Source organism: Rousettus aegyptiacus, unplaced genomic scaffold (genome assembly GCF_014176215.1).
Source record: "Rousettus aegyptiacus isolate mRouAeg1 unplaced genomic scaffold, mRouAeg1.p scaffold_m13_p_4, whole genome shotgun sequence".
Lineage (NCBI taxonomy): Eukaryota > Metazoa > Chordata > Mammalia > Chiroptera > Pteropodidae > Rousettus > Rousettus aegyptiacus.
Window position 1 is genome coordinate 106028938 of NW_023416307.1, and position 15393 is coordinate 106044330.

A 15393-nucleotide genomic window follows, 5' to 3' on the forward strand; every position below is an offset into this window, starting at 1 on the left:
TATAAAATGATTACCACCATAAGTTTAATTATCATCCATCACCACACATAATTACAATTTTTTTTTTGTAATAAGAACTTTTAAGATCTACTCTCCAGAATTTTCAAATATGCGATATAGTGTTGTTAACTATACTCACCATGCTGTACATTACATCCCCAGGACTTATTTATCCTATGACCAAAATTTTGTAGCTTTAACCACTTTCAACCCATTTTGCCCAACCCCCACCCCCACCTCTGGCAACAACTAATCTAAGCTCTGTTTCTATGAGTTTGGTTTCTTTTTTAGATTCTGCATGTAAGTGAGATCACACAGTTCTTCTTTCTCTGACTGACTTATTTCACTCTGAGATGTTTTTAATTTTTTTTTTTAAAGAAAGAGCCAAATACATGCAATTTATAAAACTTTCTGTCTACATGCATTCTCTAATCTTTGTCCTCTGAATCTGTCTTGTCACTTTTGGCTAGCAAATTAAGCTTTTTAAGATATTCAAGATCTTTTAGGTTTCCTCATTCTAAGAGGTATGCTATTTATTTTGTTTCCTTTTGTCTAAATTAGGGAAAGGCAAACAACAGCCAGTGGACCAAATTCACTGCCTGCTTTTATAAATAAAGTTTTATTAGAACACAGCCACACCAATTTTTTACAGAGCAGCTGCTTTTGCCCTGTAATGGCAGAGTTGAGTAGTTGCAACAGAGGTCATATGGCCCACAAAATCAAAAATATTTATTATCTATCCCTTTACAGGAAATGTTTGTCAGTCCCTGGTCTAAATAGTTTATGGAATAGGTTACTCTGTCTGAATAATTTTTTTTCCTTCCTGCATAGGGGAAAGGAAACGAAAACCCATTTGTACCAGGGAATCTGATCAGCTTATAGTTTCTGATCAAAGATGTGATCGGCTGCCCCAGCCAGGACCTATTACTGAACCCTGCGGCACGGATTGTGACTTGAGGTAAGGCCAGTGTTTCTTCATGGTCTTTACTACTGAGCTGTGAGGGTCTTGTAGGAGGTCTCTGAATGTGAGGAGCAGAAGGAAGGAATGTTGGTCTTTAGTCCCCCTTCCTTATATTTCTGTGAAAGAAATGTTAGCTAATTTCTCATCCCTCTAAACCAGTTATCCAAGACACCCCTGTAAATTTTTCTCCTCTCCTAAGAATTAAAAATAGCTAATAGAGTATGGCATTTGCCAAAAAAGTTCTCATTTGACCCTCACAATTCACTGTGTAGGTATTGTTATAATTGCATCACATCTTATGCAAAAGTTCGGTTTGAGAGTCAACAGAAGGGGGGAAGCTTTACTCCTGAAAGTGCCTGTAATGCTTTGTATCTTCCCAGAGTGTATGTACCGCAGTAGAACTCATGCATGTGAAAATTGCAATGCAGTAAGATAGAGTCCTAGAAGGAGTTAGAAGAAAATCTATATACAGATGTCTAAATATCCATACAGTTCTGTATTTTCAAAAAGTCTAAAATCTGAGGCAAGAAATGGTGGCTAGGTGGAGAATTCTAAAGCTTTCCCATTTGCCTGCCAGGTTAACTATGTCATATTTGAGTATTCAGTAGCCTAGGAGTTGCACTGTGTAGTCTGCACATCAGTAAGATGAGTCAGTGCTTTATCTTCCTTTTACAGAAGATAAATTATAAATGTAGAAAGGTATAAGAATTTGTCAAGGTCTCACTATTCATAAATAGCAAAGTGAATACTTAAGCATTTTGCAGGTTTCCCATCTCCATGCAAAATCCTGTCAAATGATATTGGTAGCCAGCCTATAATGCTGGAGTGAAGATGATAAGGAATTTTCAAGATTATAAGAGAAAAATAGGAATACCGTGATCAATTAGTAGTGTCTGTCATGGGAATAGGAGGGGGAGACATGGCATGAGGGCCACATCTTTGCCAGTCCAGATCTGAAACCTCTGACTTCAAAGTTCTGGCTCTTTCTACCTTTCTATACTTCTTCCCTACCCAGTGTCACTGACCCGCTTGCTCATTAGCTTCTCAAAAAGTGCTGACAAAAGTCATTGTAGAAAGAAAAACTCAAGACATTAAAAGGCAGACATTCACAGTAGGCAGCATTAATTCTTGTTATAGGTGATGTCCGTTTAAACCCATTACTTCAGCCAATTGAGTTAAATAAGAGTTAAAGGTCTTTTCAGAAAAATGACTAATGGCGAAATGAATTAATCACTAAAGTTTAGGGGGAAAACATTGAATCGATGGGTATATTCCTTGAGGCACAACGTCAATAAGTTGGGAAAGGTAACATTTTCTAATAGCTTTATATCAAATTATCACTGACAACATTATATCACTAATAATTAATAATTAATTAATAGTAATTATATTATTCATAGTGGTAACTACTCTGAAAGTAATAATAGTCAACCATTTACTAAGAACTATTTTTAAGTTATGTATTATCCTATTCATCATTTTATATTAATAGCATAGTTCTTATTTTATGATCTCATATATATAATTTTATTCTATTAATATCTTATTATATTACTGTCCCATTAATTATCCTACTAATAGCCTATTAGTTCCTTAAACAACACAATGATATAAGTATTATTATTTACAATTAACAAATAAGGAAAACAGAGGCTGAGAAAAGCTAAACAAATTCCTCAAGGTCCCACAACTAATTAGTGAAGGGGCAGGATTTAAATGTGGTCTGTCTGACTCTTGAGCCTGTACTCTTAAACCCTAGGAGGAAATTGTTTTAATTTTTAATTCAGTCATAATGAGTGATACTTGTTGATCCGATTTTGTGTAGCTTTTCTTCCTCTGTGAAAAGAAAAACTCCCAGGAGTTTTCTGCCCATCCCTGTTCCCTACCTTTCTTGGGCCTCTTAGCTGTCATTTCTCCACTGGTTGAATCAAACGGGCCTGGGAGAGTCCGAGATGATAAATGCAGATATTGTGGAATGTACATTTGTAACACTAAGCATGCACTTTTAATTGTAGGGAAGGCAAGTTTGTGCAAAACATTCTGAGTAATAGAACATGGTCATAAAAAATAAATGACTCTTTGAGAGACCTGCTTAAAGTTTACCCAAGGAGCACCAGTTTGAGCATGGAAATGTTTGAACCGTTACTTCAAGAAACTAAATTTTTCTACTTCAGATTCCAAAATAAGTTACAATTTAGTTTCCAATGATTATGGCTAATTTGATGTTCTCCACAATTCCTCCCGCACTGTAAACTTTCAGATGTAAAATAAAAATTAAAGGAAATTTTAGAAAGCAAATGCATTGAAAGGTATCCTCAAATCCATGAGACTTTATGTAGAATTATGCAGAAGATCTCAATTGTATTTCTCCTCAGACTGAATTATTGGTTTATGTGGTGTTGCATGATACTTAGAACTTGACTGGAAAATAAAACATCAAGAGTAATCATCATAAAGCTACTTATCTTGAGTGGGAGCTATATGTATTAAATGCTACACATGCCTTGCCTCATAATCTTCCTAGTAGCCCTATGAAATGGGTCCTACTTTCCTCCGTTTCACAGATGAGGAAGCTGAGTCTAGGTAACCTGCCAAGGGTCAATAGCTAAAAATTGTTAGAGCTTTCATTTACACCTCAGTCTTTCTAATTCCATAATTCATCATCTGACTTATTAAACATCATTTCACAATGCCTAGGTAAAACTAGGGCTTAAAATCTTTTCATTTTATACAGTGAGTGTGTCAAAGGTGCTAGTCTAAATTTCCTATACAGAGAAAATCACCTGTTTTTATATTTAAAAAGAAATACTTAGACTCTACTGAAACCAAAGGAAAACAGCCACTCAGGAAACAGGCGTGGATAATAGTAGCACTTCTGGCTGATTAAAGAGAAGAAGGTGAAGGAATTGTAGCCATGTCTTTTGGTAGAAATATCTGATAGAAGTGACAGGCCTTAGGAATAAGAATTAAAAAATGAAATGGAATGAAGAGTTAAGGATTAGCTTATAAAGCCCAATAATTAGACAGATGCATGCTCATGTCTGAAATTAAATAGAAGATCATGTTTATTTGTCATTATTCAAACTCATATCTTTGTGGCTTTTCTAGATTGTTGGAAAAATAAAGTTGTTCACTGAAAAACATGCAGAGACACAAACTGAGCCCAAATAAAGTGTTCCATCTTTGTTCTGTCAACCTGACGGTTGCTGTAATTGTGATTTATACTAATTATTGTCAAGTGACTATGTGCAAAACTAGAAGGATGAAGAGAGGATTGTAACTTCCTGGTCAAACTCTAACCTAGTGTTTCCCAAAGCACACTTGTGCAACACTAGCTCCACAAGATGATCTACAACAGACTAGTGTGTTTGAGAGGACCTGATGACCATTTCATCCACTGTATGGAGATTCACAATGCTGATTAATGTTCTGAAGGCCCTGAGAAGTTCTGCAGTGTAGAACTCTGCTTAAATCAGTAGCTTCCTCAAAATATTTAATGCCACAATGCCCCACACATTCACAGAAACATACACATATTTTCTGTCCCTACTTATTAACGAACACTTTGCTTTTCTGAAATATAATAAATACAATTGTTACATGAAATTAACTGAATGAATTCAAAACACTGAAGTTGTGACAACCTTCCAGTGAGAGAATACGAAATAGATGATAGCATTTTGAGAAGAACTTTCCCAAGGCAGTTTATGACCTTTCACAGACTCTTCCCGGTTCTCTGCTCAGATTCTGGAGATTGTGTGAATATCAGGGAGAATCTACTATACTTTTTCAGCCTGAACTGCTGGGATGTATTTTTGTGGGGGCAGGACTCTTGCCTCCCTCATCCAGGATGGAAAATAACCTTTCCACTAGGAAATAATGAAGGCAAAGAGAAGGTAGCCAAGAATCAAAGGGAAAATGAAACTTCCAGATGCCTCTATTGAATCGGTCCATATTTTTGCCTTACTTCCTTAGGGAAGTGAGAGTTTGCCCAGAATAAACCTTGACAGGATGAGATAAAGCATTGTTTTACAGTCCCTCATTTAACATGTTCTGATTGGAGCAAAATCCCTAAAATACTTTGTCACTCTAACGGAAAATCTCAGTAGCTCACTTTACTTGCCAAATGTAAAAAAGTAGGTCAACTCTGACCTACTTCTGAGCATTTGTGAGAAGCTCCAAGTTAAGCATGTATCCAATGCTCCTAATTTCTTTCTGAGTCCTCCCCATGGACAGGTGTGGGTGAAAAAGTTCTTAGGGCATTGATATTCACCGAACCACCGATTTTCTGAGCAGTAGAGAATTAACAATCAAGAGGGAATCCAAATGAAGATAATAAATAATCCTTTGGGATTGCTAGATTTAATCAACAAAATAGATTTCAAATTCATTTATTTAGACTATTCCATTTAGTTTAAGCATGTTTTTGTTTTTTAATTTAAGCTTTGACCGTCTTCCTAGGGCATTAAATGAACCAGTCATTTATTCTGAGCACCTACTGCACCAAGATAGGCTCATTTTAGATGCTATAGGTACAAAGGTACTATAGATGCCAAATTTGTAGGTTCAAATCTAATTTTAAAAAGATATAAATATGAAGCCACGAGAGAGGAATAGATGGAGCATATAGGATTTTTAGGGCAGTGAAATAGTCCATATGATACTATAGTGATGGATACATGCCATTATACCTTTGTCCAAATTCATAGGATGTAAAACACCAGAAGTGAACCCTGATGTTAACTATGGACTTTGAGTGATAGTGATGAATTAATGTAGGTCGTCAATTTTAACAAATATACTACTCTGATGGGAGATGCTGATAATAGAGGTGGCTGTGCATCTGTGGAGGCAAGGGGTATGATAGAAAATTTCTGTACTTTCCTCTCAAATTTGCCATAGACCTGAAATCGCTCTAGAAAAGTTTTTTTTTTTATTGTATAATCGATGTATAGATTTTCAAGGAACTTCCAGTCATTATTCACAGATCATAATGAAGACAGTTTAGCACACTCAAAATTCATAATTACAGTCCAAATAATCCATTTATTTTTTTATTCACAGAATGTTTATTGAGCACTTTCTAGCATAAGCCTACATAAAGGAGGCTTCATAGGGAGTTTCCATCAGCAGTTTTCTGTTAGAAGTGGCCTATTTGATAAATAAAATGCTGGGTAGCATGAACCATTTAAATGTAAAATTGCTTTTTTTTTTTTTTGCTCTGTTGAATTCCACGTGTTTTTTTTTTCTTTTTGGATGCTAGAATTTTAGATTGACTATGTCGGGGAGAAATTTCACAAAGGATAGAAGCTCTGGTTTTCACTCCGTGATTTCCATGTTCATTGGCAGCCAAGAAAAATACAGGGACATGCTGGTTTAAAATTGGATTTCAGTAACTGACTGTGGCTTTGGGTTTCATGGTATTTGAGTTAAGGAAGAAAAATGGACTCAACTCTAACACCAGTTGAATACAGTTAAAACATATATTTAACAGAAATGTTGGTTTCTCCCCATCACTATGCACAGGTGGCACGTTGCCAGCAGGGGTGAATGTAGTGCCCACTGTGGCTTGGGATACCGCACATTAGATATCTACTGTGCCAAATACAGTCGGCTAGATGGGAAGACCGAGAGGGTTGATGACAGTTTTTGCAGCAGTCATCCCAAACCAAGCAACCAGGAAAAATGCGCTGGAGAATGTAACATGGGTGGCTGGCGCTATTCTGCTTGGACTGAAGTAAGTTGGTTCTTTCTCAAAGAAAATCTTCTTAATGCTAATTTTGATAGTTGATGGCGATGAATCAACGAATTCATTAGTTGGGGCTGTGTTGAGAAGCCCCATTTCGCTGTATGGAAAGAGTATCATGATTGCTTTATAACGTCTGACACCATTCAAATTCTGCAGAAAAGAATACCATGATTAATTTGTGATGTCTGACATGGCCATGGCATGTGGAAAATTGGGAGGGTTGGAACAACTGAACCAGTCACTTTTTCCATACCCCATAGACTTTTTCCAATTTTATTTTCCCTCTCTGTTTTTCTAAGATTGACTGCACTATAAACCTGGTAAATAAATTGAATAGAATAAACAGCTAGCCCCAAAATAACAACTAGCATTGCCCAGAGTTGGTCAGTTGATTGTTTCTATGGTCTGGCAGAGACAAGCCAGCATAGCCAAGATTTTGAGCATGCTTGATAAGAAACTCAGCTACAGTGTCATTTAGTTTTTATGTCTTTTCAGTGTTCTGAAAGCTGTGATGGTGGAACCCAGAGGAGAAGGGCTATTTGTGTCAACACACAAAATGATGTACTGGATGATAGTAAATGCACACATCAGGAGAAAGTCACCATTCAGAGGTGCAATGAGTTCCCTTGTCCACAGTGGAAATCGGGAGACTGGTCAGAGGTGAGATGGGAGGGCTGTTCTTTCTTTCAGGTCATCTCTGGTACTCTAATTTTGAGTCTCCCCTGGTCTGCTCAAGATTTTAACCTGCTGCACCTTCCTCCTTCCCTGCTTTGAAGCCTCTATCTGCTCCATGACTGTGGTACTGGATGTGACTGATTCACTGGCAATCTGAGGCACAGTGGGTTCAGCTGGATCACCCACCACACCAGCTTCTGTTTGTGATTTTGACGTTCCAGCCCCTCACCATCTGTCCTCTTTGAGCCTTAGCTAAGTTACTGTTAAGGAAATCAGGGCTTTAAGAATTATAAAGCTGCACTGTCTATCTGAAGTACAAAATGAGGTTTCCTACTTCCTCATCTTTAAAATAGGAGAATTAGACCCCAGTGAGTGACCTATCTGATGTATCCATCCAGTTGCCAGTGGAAAAAAAACAACAAAGGACCAGGCTGAGTATTCCAGATTTATGCCTTTCTCGCCCCTTACCTTATAAAGCATAAGGCAAACCATCCATTATCAGGCCCAGGACAGAGAGAAAGAAGATGGAGCCTCTTTCTTGCTTTTACGGTAGTGTTAGCACTCACTATTAACATATCCCAGTGTGATTCTCACGGAGCAGGTGACTCCTTCCACCTTCCTTCTGGGAGAACAAGTGGAAGGGGGTGGGGGACTGAAGTTCCCTTATTTATAGGCCAAGTCAGGAATGTGAGAAAAGAGGTGTTTTCCTGCTAACAGTCTTGATGTGTATTCCTTATCCTTGTACGTATAAAGTAACTGTTTACTTTCAACATTAAATAAAATGTGAATCTTAAAGGATACTACTAATGCCCCTGAAATGGCAGATAAGTAACAGTGCATGCAATTGAAAGTGTCTGATTCCTGGAAAAATTAAAAACAAACTTAATGTGTTCATTTTGTGTTAAAAAGCTGCCTTAGCTTAAACTCTGGTATTGGTTAAGAAAAAGATAGAAGAAGGTGGTGCGTTTTTCTTAGATAGCTAATATTAGCTAAAGTATCATTTCAAATTAAGTAACAAACTTTTGAAAGAATATTTGATAAAATGGAAGTAGGAATATCAAGCTGTATTATATATTCGGTATGATCCAATTTTCTGTGGATAAACAGACTGGTAAGAAAACAGCAAAATGTTAATGATTATCCTTGGGTAATGAGATTTTTGTATTATTATAGTTTTCTCTTTTATGTTTTTCTGTATTTTTCAAGTTCTTTACAATGACCATCGATAGTGATGGTAATTATATTTAACATTTATTAAATGATCATGTGGTAAGCACTTTACTTGGATTTGCTTTCATTTAGTTTTCACAGTTCTTTGCAGTAGACGCTATTGTCCCTGTTGTACAGATGAAAAAATTGAGGTACAGGTTGGTCAGACTCATAAATTTCCCACACTTAACTCCTGTACTAGCTAGGAAACCGTGAAAGTTGTTCTTCAATATTTCAGAGCATGGTGCTGTGTTGAATTTATTCTGTGCTTGAAACTGGCCCAGAGCCTGTATAAATGCAGAATTAATGAATAAACGAATGAAGGAAAAAAGAAGTAAGGGTGGAGAGAGAGAGTGAGAGAGAGAGAGAGAGAGAGAGAGAGAGAGAGAGAGAGAGAGAGAAATGAGCCTTGATATATTTACAAATTGCTATGAGAGAGAATTTGCTGTGGGAAGAGAGCACACCTGTTCCTAATCAATGAATAACCCTTGGGACCCACAGCACACTTTTCAGAAATGACCCTGACTGACTGTGCTTTTTATTACAGTGCTTGGTCACCTGCGGAAAAGGGCACAAGCACCGCCAGGTCTGGTGTCAGTTTGGTGAAGATCGATTGAACGATAGAATCTGTGACCCTGAGACCAAGCCAGCCTCTATGCAGACCTGTCAGCAGCCAGAATGTGCGTCCTGGCAGGCGGGTCCCTGGGGACAGGTATTTTGAACGATAAAGTTCTTAACTACATTCTTTCTTTTTTTATCTGGAGAGGGATTGCAGTCAGGCATTCCAGCGGTAAGGATTTCACTGCTGTGTCTGTAACTTGCACTATACCTCCATGGCTCCGGGGCAAGCACGTGAAATTCTGCAGCCATTTTGCTCCATTTCTCAGGGTTGCTGCTTGACCTCCTGCAGCTATTACTTTTCAGACCCATGTGCGTGTTCTTGCCCTGCCCTAGTTAGAACTAGATTAAGACACCAGTATTTGAACAGTTCACAACAGATCTCATGTTTGGCTGATATCTTCCAGTGTGCCCCTCTGAGTCTGTTACAGAAAATGCGATCTAGTACTAGACTCTTTGGCAGAAGTGTCTGTGCTGGGATTTGGCTGGGGTATTTTGGCTCTCAACGTCAACATTTCCAAAGCTCACCTCTCAGAAATAAGTCAGACTCTTCAAGCAGAATTAATTAGATCAAAGTTTGCAGAATCATTTTGCTGTGAAAGAATCTTTTCTGAGTTCCCTAGTTGTAGATTTGAAGTCTTAACTTGACCTATTCTTAAAGGAGAGAGTGAAAGTGTCCCTTGGGCTTGCATTCAAAAAGTCACTACTGTTGAAATTAAGTCCTTCCCAATATAGAAGCAAAAAGCATTCTCTCCGGGTTCCCAAGAGAGGCAAAGGAGCTGCCTGCTGTCACATATAATCTCTTGAAGAATGACTTTCTCTGCACCCTGTCCAGTCACAGCCCCGACCACTTCAGTCCTCTGACTATGTTTTCATCTCCACTATGCATGCTATGGAGCAGCTTTATTACTACATCCTGACATTTTCTGTCCTTAACATTGACACTCTTCTGAATCCTCCCCACTACATAGCTTCCCCAGTCATAATGGCTGATCACATCAGGAAGAGTTCACTTATACTTCTAAATCTTGCCTCCACTTTGTCTACATCTGCAAAACTCTTAAGGAATAGTAAGAGGAAAATTGCACAGCTAAGGGTTACAGTTAAGATTTGAATATTACATCTTCTAGAATTGATAGGCCTATTTGTTATCCCAGTCTACAGTAGGCTAATCCCAGCCAGATTTGTTCTTCCTTTGACTGAACATGTAATTCAGGGTAACGAACTGTTTTTAAATATTATTTAAGAGTTAATTCACATTCATAAGAGAAATTTTGCAAAATGTAATTTAGCAAAAAGGAGAAAACCAAACACACTCCTAACTCCACACTGTAGAGATTATTAGTGTTAATATGTTTGTGATTTTCTTCTAATATTTTTTAAAACTAGTATAAAGATTATACTTTGTTTTTTTTAATTGAAGTAAACTCATGTAACAAAATTTAACATTTTAAAGTTAACAAATCAGTGACATTTAATATATTCATAATGTTGTGGAACCACCACCTCTGTCTAGTTCCAAAACATTTTTATCACCTCAAAATATTCATAAGCAGTTACTCCCTGTTTACCTTCCCCTTTAGCTCCTGCAGCCCACAACCTACTTTCTACCTCCATAGATTTGCTTTTTCTAAGTATTTTGTATAAATGGAATCATACGACCTGTGACCTTTTGTGTCTAACTCTTTTACATAGTGTAATTTTTCAAGGTTCATCCACATTGTAGCACACATCTTTACTCCTTTCCTTTTTATGGCTGCATATTATTTCTTTGTGTAGATATATCATATTTATTCATTCAGCTCTCTTTGGACATTCGGGTTGTTTGTACCTCTTGGCTAATGTGGATAGTGCAGCTATGAATATGCATGTGTGAGTGTTCTTTTTAGTACCTAATTTTGGTTCTTTTTGGATACATATCCAGGAGTGGTGTTACTGGATCATACAATAATTCTGTGTTTAACTTTTTAACTGCCAAACAGTTTTCCACAGAACCTGGACTGTTTTACATTCATACCGGTAATATAAAAGGGTTCCGATTTATTTACATCTTTGTTAACACTTGTTATTTTCCTGCTTTTTAATTATGACCCTCCTAGTCCGTGTTAAATGGTATCTCATTAAGGTTTTGATTAGTGTTTTCCTAATAACTTGTTGACCATCTTTTCATGTAGTCATTGGCTATTTGTATATCTTCTTTGGAGAAATGTTTACTCAAGTTCTCTGCTCATATTTTTAAATGTGTAATTGTGGAAAATACATATAACATAAAATTTACCATTATAACTATTTTTAAGTGCACATTTAGGTAGTGTTAAGTTTATTTACATTGTTTTGCAACCAATATCCAGAACTTTTCATCTTACAAAACAAAAACTCTACCCATTAAACAACTCCTTATTCTCCTTCCCACAGACCTTGGCAACTGCCATTCTACTTTCTGTGTCTATGAATCTGACTACTCTAGATACCTTGAAGAAGTGGAACCATACAGTATTTGTCCTATTGTAATGGATTATTTCATTTAGTATAATATCTTTATGGTTTATTCATGTTGTAGCAGTCAGAATTTTTCCTAAAAATTTTAAAGCTGAATAATATGCCATTATATTATATATATACCGCACTTTGTTTATGTAGACATCTATCGATAGATGTTTGGGTTGCTTTCACCTTTTGGCTATTATGAATAATACTGCCATAAACATATGAGTATATTAATGTCTCTTTGAGACTCTGCTTTTAGTTCTTTTGGATCTATACCCATAAGAAGAGTTGCTTGGGTTATATGGCAATTCTATGTTTAATTTTTTGACGAATCACTATACTATTTTTCATGGTAACTGCACCATTTTACATTTCCATCAGCAATGCATAAGGGGTCCAATTTTTCCACATCCTCCACATCACCAGTGCTTGGTGTGTGTTTGTTTGTTTGTTTGTTCTAAATAATAACCATGTTTAATGGATGTGAAGTAGTATTTCATTGTGGAGAGTTATTTTTAAGAATTTATTTTTTATTGAAGTATAATTGACATGTAACATATAAGTCATTGTGGTTTTAATTGGCATTTTTCTACTGAATAGTGATGCTAAACATGTTTTCACATGCTTCTTGGATATTTGTATATCTTCTTAGAAGAAATATCTCTTCAAGTTTTTTTTCCATTTTTAAATAATTTTAATTATGGTTAAAAAACCACATAAAATAAGATTACTATTTTAACCATTTTAAGCATAGAGTAGTAGAATTCCTTTTCCTGTTTTTAAATTAGGTTATTTGCTTTGTGTTGTAGGAATTCTTTATATTCCTGATATCAGTCCTTTATCAATGATTTGCAAATATGTTCTCTCATCCATGGATTGCCTTTCACTCTTGTGATAGTGTCTGTTGATGCACAAAAGTTTTTAATTTTGATAAAAATTGTCTATTTTTTTTGTTGCTCTGCTTGCGGTATCATATCCAAGAAATCATTAATAAATCCAATGTCATGAAGCTTTTATGTTATGTTTTCTTCTAAGAGTTTTGTAGTTTTAGCTCTTACGTTTAGGTCTTTGACCTGTTTATGGTAAATCTTTTTATATAGTGTGAGGTAGGGGTCCAACTTCATGCTTTTGGATGTAGATAGCCAGTTGTTTCAGCATCACTTGTTGAAGACACTATTCTTTTCCCATTGAATGGTTTTAGAACCTTTGCTGAAAATTATGTTGCCATAGATATATGGGTTTATTTCTGGACTCTCAATTCTATTCCATTAATGTGTATTGCTAGCCTTACCAGTACCATACTGTTTTGATTATTGTAGCTTTGTAGTAAATTTTGAAATTGGGAAGTATTAACCCTCCAGCTTTGTTGTCCTTTTCAATATTGTTTTGGCTATTTGGATGTCTCTTGCCACTCATACAAATTTAGGATCAGGCTTTTCATTTCTGTCTGTTTGCATATAATTATCCATAGTATTCTTATAAGCCTTTTTTATTGTAGAATCAGAAGTAATGCCTCCACTTTCATTCCGATTTCAGTTATTTGCATCTTTTCTCTTTTTTCTTAATCTGCATAAGGGTTTGTCAATTTTATTGATCTCTGTAAAGGGCCAACTTTTAGATTTGTTGATTCTGTTGTTTTCTATTCTCTATTACATGTTATCTCCTTCCTTCTGCTGGTTTTGCATTTAGTTTGCTCTTCTTTTTCTAGTTCCTTATGGTATATAGTTGCATTGTTGATTTGAGATCTTCCTTTTTTATTAATGTAGATATTTACAAGACAGACATTCCTTCTGAGCACTGCTTTTGCTGTGTGAAGATATTTATCCTCAAAGTCCTTTCCACTTTCCTTTGTGATTTCTTCTTCAACCCATATTTATGAATTTTCCAGTTTTCCTTCTGTTATTGCTTTCTAGCTTCACTCCATTGTGGTCAAGTAAGATACTCTGTGGGATTTCAATCTTTTAAAATTTATTGGGATTCCTTTTATGGCCTTATATATGGTCTAGACAGGCATACCTTCCAGATGTTGCAGGTTTGTTCCCATAACATTGCAATAAAGCAAATATCACAATAAAGTGAATCATAATCTTTCTGCTGGTGGAGGGTCTTGCCTTTAATTTAAAAAAAAAAAAATAACATCTATGAAGTGCAAAAAAATGAAGTTCAATAAAATAAAATATGCCTGCATTGGAGAATGCTCCATGTACATTTGAGAGAAATATGTAATATACATAGGGGGTAAGTAAAAATGCCACAATACTTTCTTAGTGAAATTTTTCGACTTCTTCATTAAGCACTCACTTAATTGCTGTAAAATTTCGATGAGATCCCAGAGTGCCAACTTAATGGTTGCTTCGGTGGAGGGCTCAATTCTTGGAGTCTCCTGATTTGCCATTTTCATGACATTACTCTCTCTACTTATTGGTTTTAGACTGCTTTTTAAATCTAGCAATTAGCCTTTTGGTGGCTACATTGTTTTCTTTACAACCTGTATATCATGGTATATTTAACTGACTGTTGGCTGTTAGCATATTAGGTGGTTTCTAATATTTTGCCTTTTATAAATATATTGCAGAGATCATTCTTATACAAAAATATTGATATGAACTCTAATTATTTCCTTAAGAAGCTTTTCTGGAAATCAAGTAAAGTCCTGGAACTCTATTAAGTACCTATTTTAGCCACAGCATTCTGGTAGCTCTAGTGTGAAAGGTGTAAAAATGATCAAAATGTACCCTCATCCATCCAAGGGTTAAAATAAAAGAATCAAATTGCCTTCAAATATAATTCCAATGGGAGGTAGAGATAATTTCAAGTGTCATAATGATAATTGATCAGTATAATTTGTACGGAGCAGGATTGTCCACTTTTACCTAATTGCTTTGAGTGCGTACCATCTGACCCACTCTTGTAGAATGTTATGAGAAAAGTAAAGGAAAGAGAAGTTTTGCTGAATTGTACATTCTTTTTGTTTAATTTCTTTCCCCCAGTGCAGTGTCACTTGTGGACAGGGATACCAACTAAGAGCAGTGAAATGCATCATTGGGACTTATATGTCAGTGGTAAATGACAATGACTGCAATGCAGCAACTAGACCAACTGATACCCAAGTAAGTCTTTTTCATGCAACTCAGTTATTGGCTTTGGGCATTAAGATGCCAAACTTCCCAGTGGTTCAGTCAAAATAGAAGTCCTTTTGTAGGTAAATATATAGGTTGAGAAAACATTTGATTGAATCATTGTGGGTTTACTCATTTGTTAAATTTTGAATCTATTATTTTGATGTGCCAGTTTTGTTCTCTGTTATTTGAAATGTATGTAGGTTTGATTCTGATTTTTTATTGGATGGCAAATGTTGATTGGTCTTGTTTTCTCAAACTTAGATTTTTTTTTTTAATGATTTCAGTGTAGGATTTGGAAAAAATAATATCATATGTTCAGGTAGCATTGTATTGGTGTCCATTAATTCCAGCTTGCAAGAGATTTTCAAGCATTTTGCAAGCTGGTTGTTAAATACAGCCATTATTAAAAATTGAAAATATAAACCTATAATTAAATAAATGATATTAAAAACTAAGTTGATAAATGTTCAACCTTATCACTTTCTCATTATTTTACTGTGTTTACTATTACCTATGTTCTTGAGGTTATTTACATGTGTGTGTATCTGTATGATGGAAGTACTATCTAATGG

The 15393-nt window shown here is 35.9% G+C and overlaps 1 protein-coding gene across 6 annotated transcripts in view; it reads left to right on the plus strand.

Moving 5' to 3' along the window:
- Positions 1 to 15393, plus strand: part of ADAMTS9 (ADAM metallopeptidase with thrombospondin type 1 motif 9) — a 151114-nt gene that overhangs the window by 62695 nt on the left and 73026 nt on the right. For all 6 annotated transcript variants that reach the window (XM_016150195.2, XM_036220048.1, XM_036220047.1 and 3 more), the window contains 5 exons: positions 832 to 958; positions 6488 to 6698; positions 7206 to 7370; positions 9142 to 9306; positions 14690 to 14809. In XM_016150195.2, the coding sequence (XP_016005681.2) occupies positions 832 to 958; positions 6488 to 6698; positions 7206 to 7370; positions 9142 to 9306; positions 14690 to 14809 (788 nt within the window). The remainder of the gene's footprint in view (positions 1 to 831; positions 959 to 6487; positions 6699 to 7205; positions 7371 to 9141; positions 9307 to 14689; positions 14810 to 15393) is intronic.